Source organism: Vidua chalybeata, chromosome 5 (assembly GCF_026979565.1).
Source record: "Vidua chalybeata isolate OUT-0048 chromosome 5, bVidCha1 merged haplotype, whole genome shotgun sequence".
NCBI classification, from domain to species: Eukaryota; Metazoa; Chordata; class Aves; order Passeriformes; family Viduidae; genus Vidua; species Vidua chalybeata.
In genome coordinates this window covers 28,667,403-28,682,095 of record NC_071534.1, presented here as the reverse complement: position 1 = coordinate 28,682,095, position 14,693 = coordinate 28,667,403, and the positions used below count along the sequence as shown (strand labels likewise).

Sequence of the window (14,693 nt, the reverse complement as noted above, 5' to 3'; positions counted from 1 at the left end):
GGAGACAAAAGCTGCCGTCTGTGAACTGGGAGAGATTGGCCCGATTTAAACAACTGAACGCAGCGAAGTCACAAAATAATTCTGCTGCTCCCCAAGCTCCTGCCAGGATTGTGGACACAGGTAGATAATAAGGGAAAGTGACTCAGTTGAGCCATTTTGTTCTGAAATTGTGTTTGTTAGGGAGAGAAGGTAAGGATGAGAAATCTTGGGCTGAATGGATTTTTTTTTCCCTGAAACACCAAAAGCAATATTGGGAAACTTACTGATTCCATTGGTAATGGCTGTATACTCCTGCATTTATCCTATTAGTTTTCCTTTCAAATATCAGAAATTCAGAGACTCTTCAAATGGAATTGTCTCCCGTCCATGGTATTTCCTTGGTTGTTTTTCAAAGCAAAAATGGTTGGTCAGTAATAGTTATGAAATACATTTGTTCATGACCAATGAAAATACGTAAGATAGGCAAGGAACACAGCCAGGAGAAGGTGATGCATTAATTCTTGAGTGGAGATCAACCTGTTGTCCATTCTGGGGAAGCTTCTCTGGACCTTCAGAGCACAGGGACTGAGTTTGGCTTGATTGGAACCAAGGCAGTCCAAGCTTTCCCTGCCTGCTCAGGTGGGGTGGCCACCAGCCTGTGACACTGGAGCTGGGGAGGAACTTCAACCCTTCTGAGGGCTGACCCCCTTTATTATTCCAGCAGAGCCCTTTTGGGGGGATGTACACATGTAAATTGTTAAAGCAACATGCTGCTGTCCAGGGCAGTTGGACTCGTTTTGAATCACCCTTCTTAAGGGGTGAGGAAGAAAGGCTGGGGAGGAGCTGGGATCTGGGCGGCTGCCTCCAAAAAGTCTGAATGGCAAAGGATGTGTCGCAGACCCAACCTGCCACCGCCTCAAACTTGTGCTGCCCTGACAGTCCCAAACAGTCCCAAGCGCACCCTGCAAGCTGACATCAGGAACCTGGGGTGGTGAGTTTTGTTTCACAGGGAAAAGGGCTGTTGTTTTTGTTCAGGGGCTCTGATGTCATTTGGGGCACCCCAATGTCCCTGGGAGAGCCATGATGCTGTGAAGGAGCAGGTGAGTGGGGAATCTGCTGGGTGCCCTCGCCCCAAGGGACCCAAAACTGCCAGAAAATTCACAGGGAGCGGATGTGTGTAGAATACTAAAACCTGTCAAGTTTTTCATTTTTACATATATTGACAGGTAATACCAATTTATATAAAAATACATTTCAAAACAAACCGTATGTAATATATTATATACAGGAATGTAAGAAACTCTTGAGTAGAGATCTGTAGGGTTTGAATGCAATGACATAACGTTATTATATACGAATGAAACAACGAAACAATAAAGTGCCTGAAAACATAAGAAAAGATGATGGGGTGAAGGAAATAAAAGGGCTCTATGCCAGCTTTTCTCTCCGTTCTCTCTCCACCCCGCAGCCCCGGTTGAGCTGTGCGGTGGTGCTGCCGCCTGGCGGCAGAGACCAGCACTGCCGCCCCCGACACAGTGCCCTGAACCTCCCTGCTGGCCCCTGCTGGGTGACACGGGACACCGGCGGCCTCCGTGGCTGCCGAGCATGGGAAGCGCAAGAGCCAGGACCGAGCGAGGCGATGTCTGGAAATCAGAGTGGAGGGGTGAAGGAGAGTTAGGAGTGCCATGAGCGGGGCGTGGCGATAGAAGGAGTGCAGGGCGGTGACTGAGAATGCCAGGCGTGGCACCGGTTGTGCCGGGCGGCAGAGGCGCGGCCGCACAGCGACACGGGCCGGGGACACCGGGCGGGCACAGCGCGGACAGAGCTGCCCGTGTGCCACTCTCAACATGGCGGCGCGAAAAGACGCCGGAGTTCGCCACTCCCAAGATGGCAGAAATGGCAAAACTACGTGACAGGACAGATGGCCGGTCAGGGTTGAGCCACACTCAAAATGGCGGATGTGGCGGGACTGGGACAGAGGCGTCCATGTCTCTGCCTGCTGCCGTTCCCGCAGCTCCCGTCAGCCGCCGGCGTCGCTGACCCCACAGCCCGTGTCCCCACACCGGGAAACACCGCGAAAAATCGTGCTGAAAAGAGCTGGGTCGCCGTGGGAGTCGGCGGTGGGGGGGCAGCTGAAACGACAGACACCTCTGTGAGGAGCGGGGGGCCTTAATTGTACCACACCAAAGATGGCGGCTTGGCCGGAAATGGCTTCCGCCAGCACCAAAAGTGGTGGGGAAGGGCGGAAGTCACGTGATGCCGCACAAAAAATGGCGCAGTCACACGACTTGTTGACCTTCCAAAGATGGCGGCATCCTGCGCATGCGCCTTGACTAGTAAAAATGGCGTCCCGGAAGCACCGCCCCCTTCCCCTATTCGGCTGCCTGAACTCGGTCCCCACGCCAACCCAGCGCTTTCGGCGCGATTTGCTGCGGCGTTTCCCGGTGTGGGGACACGGGCTCTGGGGCCAGCGGCGCCGGGAGCACCAGCAAGATGCAGCTGCTCTTTCGCAGGAGGTGAGAGGCGGTGGCCGGAGCTGGAGGCAGGGTTTGCCAGGCAGGGCCAGCAGGGAGAATTCCCGCTGCCAGCAGCTCCCTGGGAGTGCTGGCTGGCCTCGGGTTGAGGAGGTGGGAGGTGTAGCGGGTGTTCATGTCCCCGGGAGCTGCTGAAATGACAGCTGGCAGCAGCCTCGTGTGTTTGTGTGTGTGTGGAACGAGCCATAGAACTGGCAGCCAAATCAAATCTTTTATCAGATTTGTATCAAATGCGGTGTTTATATCTGGGACCGCTCAGTTCCCTGGGTGTGAAAGTCCTTGAAGCAGCAAAGCTGAGCAGTTTTTGAGCATTCCAGGTGTGCTCTCTCCTGCTCTGTGACGCCCAGGGCACGCGCAGGGCGAGGGAGGGACGTGGATCTCCTGTTCACTGGGAATTCTGTGGAACGACATGAAGGAACCGGCCAGGCGAGCGCTGCGTGTGAGGCAGGAGATGAGCAAAAGGAAGGGAGAGAAAGGGATTGAGCTGAGGGATTGCTTAGACACACTTAAATGTTCTTCCTCCTTCCAAGGAAGACTTTCAGCCCTTGTTTCAGTGAAATCCCTTAGGGCTGGGAACAAGCCAGCAAGCCAGAGCTGTGGGGTTTGGTCAGGGGCATTCCCGGGGGCTGTGAGGCAGCTCTGGAAGGCTGGAAGGAAGGAAATGCTGCTTTAGGCCCTCGAGCTGACACAGCAGCACCCAAAAGCTCCCATGGCAGCTCAGGGAGACATGAGGTGTGATCCCTGTCCCGCCCAGTGGGAACAACTGTCCCAGATGCCAGGGCAGGGAATTGAAAATCCAAGCAGGTGAACCCACTGAAAATCTGTGGGGTTTTCATCAGGTAACACTGAGCTGCTGACACAGAATTCTGCAGGTTCCCAGGAAAAGTGAGTTTGGATGTTTCTATTCTGAGATGTATTTGGGGCACAGGGGATGAAAAATGTAGTTTATATGGTAGTTTGGGACACCAGAATATATGGTTCTCAAAGCTGAATTGTTTTTTGTTTGAAGAGAGACAAAATGAATATGGTAGATTGTTGAAATTATGAAAAGGTGGAATGAAAGGTTCTTTTTGACCCAAACTGAAAAGGTTTTTTTTTTGTTTGTCTTGAATTGTGTTGCCTGACTTAGGGAAATTTAGCAGATCTCACTTTTTTTTTCCCTTCTCCAGCCGAGTGAAGTGTTATCTTTTTAATTCAAAAAGGGTTTGCGGTATGTGTAATATTTCAGCTGTAATTCCACAGTGGGGGAGAGCTTGGAGCAGTCAAACTGAATCCAGTAGGCCAGGGAGGGAGTGCTGCCCTTGTCCAGCAGTGCCCAGAAGGCCGGGAGGGGTAGGAAATCCCAGTTAGGCTGGAATTCCTTCTTTGTGGCATCCAGAAGGTAACTGAGTCTGGAGGGAGGGGTTTGAGTGTGTGCTTTGTGTGCACCTGGACTGTGCAAAGGGACCTGTGCTGAAGGTTGTGCTCCTGCTGGGGCTTTCAGGACACATGTCTGCAGCCAAGAGCTGAGGTGTAAATATCTCTAGTACTGAGGGGTGGCTCTTTGTGCTCATTTGGGGTCTCCTGGCTGGAAAACTTGTTCAGGCTACACTGAAAAGAGCAGGAGCACAGCAGGGAAAATGTCTGTCCCAAGGCTGTCATCCTGGCAAGTTAACAATTCACTTGGAATTTTTCTTTTCTTACATGTTACCCATAAGGCAAATTTGCTGTTGAGGATGTGAAAGGCAGGGAAACAGTGAAAACATCTATCCCAGGAGAAGAAAGATCTTTCTCTCCTCTCCTGTGAGCTGTGCTTACACTGGCTGCTGTCTGGGGAGATGCCACCTTGGGAAAAAGCACCTGATAATTTCTGTTCCAAGATTCCATCCTGCTATTTATGGTTTGCCTGTGCTGAGGCAGATGGAAATGTTTCCCTATATGTGTTGTCTGCCAGTCACTAAAACAGACTCCAATCTTCTCATGTAAACTAAATTCTCTTTATTTTTCCCAACCTCACCAAGAGCACTGGAATTGGAGAAATGATCCTAATTCTTTCCCTGCTCCACACTGCATCCATACCACTTGATGGTGCCACCAGGACCTCTGATGGGGTGCATGAGAAAAATAAGTTATTTTGCTGATATAATTGGATTCTAGGTATTTTGCTATGGGTTTGAACTCTTTTGTAGTAAATTGTTATAAATCTTTTAGATTAGAACAGAAAGCCATGGAAAAACAATCTAGCTTTTGAAGGGTTTTTAATAAATAAAGTGGCAGGACTTCTCTCTGTCTCTTTTACGGACACCGGCTTTTCATAGAGTAATTTTCTGTACAGAGAAAACGGAAAGAAAAAGGGGGGAGGACAAAAGGAAAAGGGCAAAAAGGAAGGAAGAGCAGAGGCCCTTAGAAGCAAGCTCCGCGCAGCCCGAGGGCCGGGGCCCCGCAGCCCGTTCCCATCGCATTCCCGGCGCCGCTTCCCGCTCCCACCGTGCGCACTGCCGAGCGCGGCAGGAGCGGGGCCGTAAGGGGCACGGAACAAGGGGCTGGAATTGGGCACCATGAGGGGACCCCGGGCGGGGAACGCGGGGAGCTCCAGACCGCGGGCGGGAGGACCCGGGATGTGCTGCTGGCTCTGGCAGAGCTGGAGCCGTGCGATGCCGGAATGGTTTGGGGTGGAAGGGACCTTAAAAGCTCGTCCTGCTCCACTCCTGCCATGGGCAGGGACACCTTCCCCTTTCCCAGCTTGCTCCAAGCCCCGTCCAGCCTGGCCTTGGGCACTGCCAGGGATCCAGGGGCAGCCACAGCTTCTCTGGGCACCCTGTGCCAGGGCCTCAGCGTCCTCCCAGGGAAGAATTCCCTCATAATAGCCAGCCTAAAGTCTTTTCCTTTAAAACAAGGTGAATATGCAAACTTCGCTAAATTCTTACTTGTGTTCTGGGAAAAAACCCAAAACAATCCAAAAATATTAACAGGTGTCCTTTTTTCCCCCTCCCTGCCAGCTTTGTGGCACAAATTCCAGTGATGGGAAGAATCTGGAAGAAGCTGGATTTCACACAGTGGAGGTTGTGGCTTTTGCACCAGAGAAGGAGCTGCTGAACATTAAAGGCATCAGTGAAACCAAAGCTCACAAAATCCCTGTAAGGATGTTCTGGAACTTTAATCCAAGATATTCCGCAGGTTTATTTCTGCTGGCTGAAAGCATTGTGGGAAATTTGGAAGGTCTCCAAAGGGTAGTAAAGGTGATTGGAGGTGTCACATGACTTGTGATGGGAAAATGTAAAATGCACCAGCACAGGATTGAGCTGAAGGGGAGGATATTTCCATAAAACACACAAAAGGGATGTTGGAGCTTTTCTTGGAGCAGAATTTCAGTTCTATGCAGAGATACCAACTCGTGCAAGGTCTGTGAAATGTGCATGGAATGATACAGGCACCTCTCCACAAGGCAGGAAATATTAATTACTGGGGGTTAATGAATGGCATGATCTCTCCTGGCACTGCTCACTTGGGTTTTCCCTCAGGCTGAGGCAGCCAAACTGGCTCCCAGGATTTCACTACAGCACAGAATTCCACCTGCAGTGGTCAGAAATCATCCATATCACCACTGGCTCCAAAGAGCTGGAAAAGTTGTTTCAAGGTCAGCATTTTATTATTTCTCTTTCCTGCTTAAGCTCAGTTAGTGGGTGGGGTTTTCCCATGAGTTCAATCTTTGCATGGAACCATGTAGGACAAGTCTTGTTTGGATGAAAAACCTCTAGAACTGCTTCTGAATAATTGCTTTTATTTTAAAAGCTGCAGAAATACTTTTAAACCCTTTTAGTCATGATGCAAGACTCAGAGCTGTCCATTTTTGGATGTTTCTGGTTTATTTAAGTCTGTGATGTGTTTAGGGAAAACAAAACCAGGCATCACCATCTCCCCATTCCTCTAGTAATCTCCAAAAATGAAAACAAGTAATTTCAGCTCTTCAGCATCTTCAGAAACAACTTGGACTTCTTACACACAGCATGAACAAATCTCAGCATGAAAAGCAGTTTTCCCTCTTAGTTTTGAAACTTTCAGTGTTTAACTGAGTCACTATACACATAATATTTTGTATGTGGGATAGCTACATGGATACCTGTTTATAACATGTGGCCTTTTAATTTTTATTAATAATTATTGTTATAATTTTCCCTTTAGGAGAAATAGAAACAGGATCCATAACAGTTATTTGGGGAATTCCATAGTGGGAAGACACAGCAGTGTCCCAGCCTGGCAGTCACTGGTCAGGTGGGTGGTTCACCTCATTGCAATCCAATATTCAGACACCACAGCCTTGGGCTATTTGCTAATTTGGGCACCTCCCTTGACTTTCTAAGTGTTTATTACTGTCTAGAGGTTGCCATTCCCTAAAATATTAGAGGCTTGGACTTAGTTTGATCATTTAGTTGCCCAGCTCAAAGCTGAGCACCAGTCCTCTTGTGTAGAATCCTGGAATGGTTTGTGTGGGAAGGGACCTTAAGGCCCATTGAGTTCCATGAGCAGGGACACCTTCCACTAGCCCCAGTTGCTCCAAGCCCCATCCAGCCTGGCCTTGGACACTGCCAGGGATCCAAGGGCAGCCACAGCTTCTGTGGGCACCCTGTGCCAGGGCCTCAGCACCCTCCCAGGGAAGAATTTCTTCCCAAGATGCCATCTATCCCTGCCCTGTGTCAGTGGGAAGCCATTCCCTGTTGTCCTGGCACTCCAGGGTGACTGGTACTGCAAAGGGAAGGAGTCAGAGATGGGGACCAGGAATGTTTCCTCTTGCTTTTCCCAGCTAAAAGGGACTTTCATCACAATAGCCTGGGATATTATTTGTTATATGACCTCAGTGAGGGCATGTGGCCATATCTGCTGTATTTATGGATACTTACTCCCTGTTCAATCCTTTTCTTCTCCTTTAGCTCCCCATAGACTGTGGGGGCAGTGAGGGAAAAGCCACATCCATGGACACAGAGGGGACCTTCCATCCAGAGCAGCTCCTGGCCATGGCTGAAAGGTCAGTGAGTGGAAGATGGGAGTAGATGAACTCACAGTTCAGCTGGAAAATGTTTTCCACAGGTCCTGGAGGTTGATCTGGCAGGTGTTCCCTTTGGAAAGCTCTGGTGTTGTTCCTCTCCCGTCTCTGCCGCTCTCTCCCTACAGCTCTCGTGTCATTGTCCCTCGGCACGAGGTGATTTCCCTCTCTTGCTGGCTGGAAGGGACTGGGAGCTTCCCAAGCAACTGGGGACAGGACTGGCTGGATCCTGTCAGCTCTTTCTGAAGAGAATTGGATCGAATCCTGCTGGCCTCTCCCACAGCAAGGACTGCTCCTGTGTTCCCTGTCACCAGGGAATGTTTGGCAGCCAAGCGAGGGAGAGGAAGGGAAATGATGCTTGCAGCAGGCACAGGTGTGTCTGTGCTGGCAGGTTCAGGGTGTCCTTGGAATCATGGAATCCTTCAGGTTGGAGGAGCCCTCTGAGATCACAGTGCCCAACCGTTCCCCAGGACTGCTGAGGCCACCACTGTCCCATGTCCCCAAGTGCCACATCCACACAGCTTTAAATCCCTCCAGGGATGGGGCCTCCACCAGTGCCCTGAGCAGCTGTGTCAGGGCTGGACAGCCTTTCCACTGTGAGACTTCCCAATATCCAGCCTAAACGTCCCCTGGGATCATGTCAGGCCATTTCCTCTTACCCATTTCAAATGGTTCCAATCATTCCCTTCTCTTTTCATCACCTCGGGTTGCATTTTTCCCCTCTGCTTTTATCTCTGCTGGGGATGTGAGTATTTCCTTCCAGTCTTTAGGCAAAGTTCCTGGCTAACTCCAGGAGCTCCAAGGTTCATCCCTTTTTTCCTGGTTTTGCAGGAAAGGCCTCTGGCATCAATGCCCTGGACAAGGTGGCCTCTGCCGGGGCTTTACCAGCGACCGCCAGGCCCAGCTGCTGGGTCAGGCTGGAGACTGAAAACTCCTTTTCTCCCCCTGGATCTCCAGTCCGTGTCCTGGAGAGGCTCCTTTCCTGCTGGCACCGCAGGAACGCTCCCAAGGCAGCGGGCAGAGGGACCCGTGCGGCTCAGCGTGGGAACCGCCGGGACGCGCCGAGCGCAGCCGGAGCTGTGGGAAGAGATCTCCCTCTGGGCTGCAGGCACAGGGCAGGGCCGGGAGCTTCCTGGGCAGCGTTCCCACAGCATTTCCCTGCCAGTCTCCCTGGATCCCGCCCTGGACACGGTGCAGACAATCTCGGTGGCCACAGCTGGGAGCTCGGTGAATTGGAAGCAAAGCTGAAGGGTTTGTCCACCAAGAGAGGTGGTGATCTATAGAGCAAAGCAGAGTGGTATTCCACATGGGGAATTTGGGATTTGGGATGGTCCCAATCCGTACTCCATAATCTTTCTGTTCATTTTCTTTTGGATGCTGCAGCCTGATGGGCTGGGGAGCTGCTCCTTTCAGTTTCCATTTAATTTTCTGTATTTAATTAATTCTCTGTGGAAATCTGCTTTTAATAAAAAGGCCCAGGAGGATATTGATGACATCCCGCAGGTGTGTCCAGACCAAGGGTTGTTCTGGCTGGCAGAAGCTGCACCAATCTCCCAGGAATCTCAGTCTGGATTTTCTTTTCTCCCAGTTCTCCCAATCCTCACTTTGGGGGTGCAGTGCAGCCCTGCCCTGTGTATCTCCTAGAAGAGTTTTGGGGTTAAAAGTGTTCTTTTATATTCTGCAGTATTTATAATTTGATTAAAAATAATAAAACCGTATCAATGTGGTTTGGACTGGTTCATTTGCATTGCTTAATTAAAGCAAATCAGTGAGAAGAGATTTGAGCAGCCCTTGGTTGGAGCTGGCAGCTCTTCCTTTGTGTCTCTTCATTCTCTGAATTTCTTTGAATTATTTCTTAAGCAGTTCCTGCAATCAAGATCCACAGTGAGGAGAAACAGCGTTGCTGCCCTGCTGGATTGGGAAATCCAAGTCCAGTTCCTCAGAGGGACTGAGAGGATGGGGAGCTGAGCCTGAGGCTGGGATTTGGCAGCAGGAATTCAATGAGGGGAGAGGGGAGATCCCCAAAACTGGTTAAAGCCAATTCTGCTGGGTTTGGGTGCCCCCACCCCAAAAAATTATCCTGGTTAAAGGGGACTTGAGGAAGCAGTGGGGGGGAGCTGTGCTGGAACCCCCAAACCCTGGGCAGGCATGCTGGACAGTATCAGCTCCATGGGGATGCTATGGAAGATGTCTGCTGGGATCCCCAAAATCCATTCAGGAATGCTGGGCACTGCCAGCTCTTTGGGACAATGCCTGATCCCGAGAGTTTTCCCATTATTTTCTGTCGTGCTCAGTACCTGACACGTCATTAGAGACCCACAGGCTTAAAATCCCATGGGAGCAGCTGGAATCACAGGCAATCACACAGAAGCCAGTCCAGGATTGGAAATGAGCTGTTCTACAGATTTATTTTTCCCAATGGGTTTTTAATTTAAAGTAGAACACTGCTCGTGCCACGACCCCCTCCCCCAATCCCCCGACCCTATATCCTTTATTTTTGGGGTTTCTCCATGAGAATTATCTGCCTAGGCTGGATGAAAAATCGGCCACCATTTGCTCACTCAGAGCACGGTGCGGGTGGGAGCTCCTGTGTGGGCTCCGCAGGTGAGGCTCGGGGGCTTCGGCCTCTCCTCCTGTCCCTCTCTCTACCCCTCCTTCCTTCTCCCCGTATTCCCTTTCTTCCTCTTCCCTCCTTCTCCCTACTCCCAAACCCGACGCCCCCCACTCCTTCCTCTCCTGTCCCTACCCCGCTATCCCCTTCTATTCCCCTTTCCTCCTCCTCTTTCCACCCTCTCTCTTCCCCCACCTATCCTTTCCCTTCTCCTCCTCACCCTGACCCCCTTCTCCTCTTCACCTCCCCCATCTCGCCTCTCTCCCCGTCCTTCCCTCTCCCTCTTTCCCGCAGCCGCGGGTGTCGGAGAATAAAGCCCAGAGGGCCGGAGCCCGGCGCCCCCTGCCCTCGTTGAAGTCCCCACACAGGGCCGGACCCGCTCGGCGGGTCCGCACTGCTGTTCACGCACAGCGCCGGCACTCCGGCTGCCACACATCACACTGGGGGGGTCGGGGAGGCGCCCTCCTCAGGAGGGGGCCCACCCAGGAACCCCTCCTGAGGTATCATGGAGAAGGGACAAGAGGAGCCGGGGTGAGGGAGGAAGGAAAAGTGGAGGAAGGAGGGAGAGGACTGAAGGCAATTGGCGGGGGGGACTGGGAGTGGGGGGAAGTGGAACAGGGAGAGAGGGCAGGAGGAACCGGGGCGGGGGAGAAGGAAGGGAGGAAGGAGAGGATGGAGGGGTGCGGTAGGGTTGGGGTGTGTAGGGGGATAGGGGACACCCGGCTGGGGGGGGAGGGGGAGGGGAAGAAGGGAGGGGAGAAAGGAGAGGTATCGAGAAAAAGAAGTGGAGAAGAAAAGTAACATAGAAGAAATATAGAGGAAAAGAGATACAGAGCCCAGCCCAGCCGCAGCGAGCGCCGAAGCGTAAGTGGCTCCGCAAGCTCCTCGCCGCGGTTTAAATCCCCTCGGCCCCGCCCCGCGCAGGCGCTCTGGGGCCCCGCGCACCTGTGCCGGCCCGGCCCCGCCCATAAATTCCGGTGGATCCGCGCCCGCTCCGCTTGGTGCTGTGCATGCTCGTTTCGGGGTGCGGCGGGGCCGGCGCTCGGAGCGCTGCACGGATCTCGAGGCGCTGAGTGTGGGGCCAGCACCGGAATCTGGGTGCGGGTCCTGCCGATGTCTGCTGGGGATCCCGGGAGGAACCGCTTGGCGGGCTGGGTGCCGGGTTTGGGCTGGGGTGAGGACCGGGATCGCGGCGGGCGGGAGGAGCCGCTCTGGGACGGGCGCTGGGACCGAGCCCGGTGCTGCCACTTTGCTCCTGCTTCGGCTGGCGCGGGGCTGGGGTCCCGCCGCGGCTCCGGGTACGTTCGCTTTGTGGCCGTGGGGAGCTGGGGCCGTGCCGGTGCCGGGCCCAGGAGGAGGGCGGCGGTTCCCCGGAGCAGGCGCTGGATCGCGGCTGGAGCGGCTGAGGCGCAGGCACCGCCCGTACCGGCCCCGGGACCCTCCCGACGCAGCCGCTCCCTGGGCGCCCCCCGGCGGCAGCAGCGCGCTCCGGTGCGGTCCCGGCCCCGCAGCGCCCCAGGGATGCGGAGCCCCGCCCCCCCCCCCCCCGCCCCGGAGCCCCGAGGGCACCGCACCCCCCTGGGCAGAGCAGCACCCTCCTACTCCTCTCCCGTGCCCGAACCCCCGTGGGCTCCCGCCCGCCGCGCCCCCGCCGAACGAACGGAGCTGGATCGCCGCGGGCGGGAGGAGCCGCTCCGGGGCAGGCGCTGGGGCCGAGTCCGGACTGCGCCCGGTGCGGGACCCGGGGCCCCGCCGGGGCTCGGTCCTGCTCCAGCCGCTCATCCGACACCTGCTGGGTGAGACTTGATGCTCTCCCTCCTCTCCCCCACTTTCCCTGTGTCTCGCACTCCCCAGTGGAAAAACTGGGGGGTTAAAAAGCCAGTGAAAGCTGTTTGCTCTTTATTTCTGGAGCACAGGAGATTCTCAGTTGGAAAGAGTGACGAGGATCAAGTCAAATGGTGATAAGTGATTGGCCCATGTAGGGATTGGATTCAGAATCTTGGCCTTGTCAGCACCCTGCTCCAAGTACCTGAGCCAGTCTCAGACTCATGAGGAAGGTCCTGCCCGGGATGGGGATGGCTGCTGCCAGCAAGGGAATGCCTATGCAAATGTAGCTCCTTTTTTTCCTGCTAGTGCTGCTTTGCACACCAGCCCTTAGAATGGCTCTAGAGCAGAACTGGCTGGTGTCTCACAGGACAGCACAAGACTCTTTCAATAACCTTGGTTTCCTGCCCTTTCCAGGATTTACTCAACAGCTGTAAAGGTGCTCATTCCATGTCCCTTTCCAAGGAGAAATGAGCAAGACAAGTCCTGAGGGTTCACTTGGTCCACAGCCAGAGCTCTTCTGGAGAGTGTCAGGGCTGGTCCCACCTGCAGAGGGGCGTTTCCTGGAGGTGAGTGTTCACAGCCCCAAATCACTGCAGGTGCTGAGGCTGGGACCACTTTTCTGGCCCAGAGCTGCATGGAGCCCTTGGTGACTCCCACTCACTGCCAGGAATGTTCCTTGGTGTTTCCTCAGTGTGTCCCAGCTGGCTGGGAATGTGGGGCAGGAGGAGGCCGGGAGCCCCAGGAAGGGAACCAGCACCTCCTATCCTCAGTATTTGCAGGGGAGCAGCTGTGCCTCAGTGTCCTGCCTGTGGCAGGCAGCGTGCCACCCACGCATCCCGGGGATGGGCACTGGGATGCCCGGGCAGTGCTGGGATGGACGTGGATAAAGGGCTGCCCACGGCTTCTCAGCCAGGGGCTGCTCTGAACAGGCACCTGGAGATGCTTCAGCCCAGACAGACCCAGCCCACAGCCCAGAATTACCCGAGGAACAGCTGGAACAGCTGGCGTTGCCTGGGAATGTCGGCACGGTGCGTTTGCGGAGGGGCTCAGGCAGCAATTCCTGGTGCCGACCTCCCGGAGCTCCTGCACATCCCCAGGGTGTCCCAGCCCCCCAAACCCCTTCCCTTCCAGCCTGGGGACATCATCCCTCAGTTAAAGCATTAAAGTCAAGGGAATCTTCCCCCACAGAAATGAAACCCCAAGCAATGCCCTCAGAGTTGCCTTTAAATAAAAGGTTGGAGTCAGATGAAGTTTTGTCTGCATTAAGTTTGGAGTTTTTCAGGGAGCCAGCTGGAACCACAGAACTGATGGAAACCTTTCACAGGTGGGTCCCACTGGAGGTATGCTCCAAGGGCAGAAGCAATCCCAAGGTTGTTGTCAGAGTTCCTGGAAAGTAGATGGAATAAAATAAGGTAATTCATCCTTATTTTCTGGTGATCAGGGATAGATAGAGAGCTGAAGAGCAGTATCTTTCTCTTCAAACTCATGTACTCCCAAGTGAATACTGTTTGCTTTCTTACATATTTAGAAATGTGGGAAAAGAACAAGAGATTACAGACAGAAAGGATACTTTTTCTCCCCTCTTTAAAAATTCACAAAAATTACTGGTTTTGCAAACAAACATTTTTCCACTTAAGACTTTCCCACCAACTTCATTAAACAGAAGTACATCACACTTGAGACACCTGTTAAACAAAATAGTACAGAAATACCATTGTTTCTTGCTGGTGGTGAGAAAAATGATGCAAACCAAAATATTCTGTCCTTCCTTCATTAGAAACTCTCCCACAAATTCCTCTTCTTTGTTTTTTTTTTTTTTTTTAAGTCATTTTTAATACCCTCTCCCTTACATTTAAAATTTTTCAGTAACTTCTTTGGGGGCAACTACACTTTCATTATACCAACTGGTACTGCAGAACAATAACATTACACCATCTTTTTTTTCATGGCTTGTATTAAATACAGTACGGAGCGATCAAATTATGGCCAGCCACGTGGCTTTGGTAAAATTAAAAGTCTGGTGAGATTACATTTTCTTGAAACTCAGAAAGCCACATGTTGAACTCATGTCGTGTTTTCAAGTTCAATTCTATACAAACTTCTTCAAAGCCAAGTTAAACAGCTGTCACCCCACACAAATGGCAATTTCTGAGCTGCTCCAGAAAAGAGATGAAAGGTTTGAACTTCAGAGCAGCTCTTCGCATGCCTTGATATCTGTTAGATTTGTGTTTCAGACAGGGGGTAGAAAGTCTAGTAAATATTCACAAACCTACAAGTCAAAACAGTGATACCAGTGATAAATATTCTCAGTTTTTAAAAAACTTTCTGTAGTAACTCATGTGGTTCATTTAAGCAACTGACGGTCTTCTCCTTTGAGGCGTTTTTTCCGGGGCTGTACAAAGTCATCATCCGAATCATCAGTAAGTTCTGGATTATCTTTTTCACTCTGGCTGTTTGGCTGTACAGGGAACTTTCTCTCTGGATAAAGGTTCCTTAGAAGATCTTCAAAGTAGGCTTCAAGTTTCATGCCAGCATCAGCCACTTCTGAGTCAGGCTGTTGAGTGAATTAACAACATCAGTGCATCGTGAAATAGCTTTGTACTTAGATCACATTAGGTCTTTTAGGTACAGGCTACCAAAAAAAAAAAAAAATCATTCATCAGCAAGAATGGCTATGGAGCACAGGGCCCCAAAGAGCACAAAAATACATAGTGAGGGCAGA

General features: G+C 52.3%; 2 protein-coding genes and 1 long non-coding RNA gene across 5 annotated transcripts in view; 1 reads left to right on the top strand and 2 right to left on the bottom strand.

Moving 5' to 3' along the window:
• The first annotated feature begins 1,987 nt into the window (after positions 1-1,987).
• On the top strand, positions 1,988-9,259 carry LOC128788306 (DNA repair protein RAD51 homolog A-like). The gene is given in 8 exon segments (XM_053943246.1): positions 1,988-2,495; positions 5,492-5,629; positions 6,014-6,036; positions 6,038-6,129; positions 6,675-6,699; positions 6,701-6,764; positions 7,421-7,515; positions 8,365-9,259. Coding segments are annotated over 8 exon segments (708 nt in total). The 5' UTR covers positions 1,988-2,321; the 3' UTR covers positions 8,462-9,259.
• On the bottom strand, positions 6,817-7,470 carry LOC128788307 (uncharacterized). Its single transcript, XR_008431022.1, has 2 exons — positions 7,391-7,470; positions 6,817-7,235 (listed from the first exon to the last, which is right to left on the bottom strand). It is a non-coding gene; the product is annotated as an uncharacterized LOC128788307 (long non-coding RNA).
• Positions 9,260-13,212: 3,953 nt separating the features above from the next.
• TRIM24 (tripartite motif containing 24) overlaps positions 13,213-14,693 on the bottom strand; it is a 55,081-nt gene continuing 53,600 nt past the window's right edge. For 2 of the 3 annotated variants that reach the window (XM_053942423.1, XM_053942422.1), the window contains one exon: positions 13,539-14,525. In XM_053942423.1, coding sequence (XP_053798398.1) covers positions 14,316-14,525 — 210 coding nt within the window. In that variant the 3' untranslated portion in view covers positions 13,539-14,315. Of the gene's footprint in view, positions 13,358-13,538; positions 14,526-14,693 lie in introns of those variants that run through there. The other variant, XR_008430890.1, reaches the window with a different exon arrangement.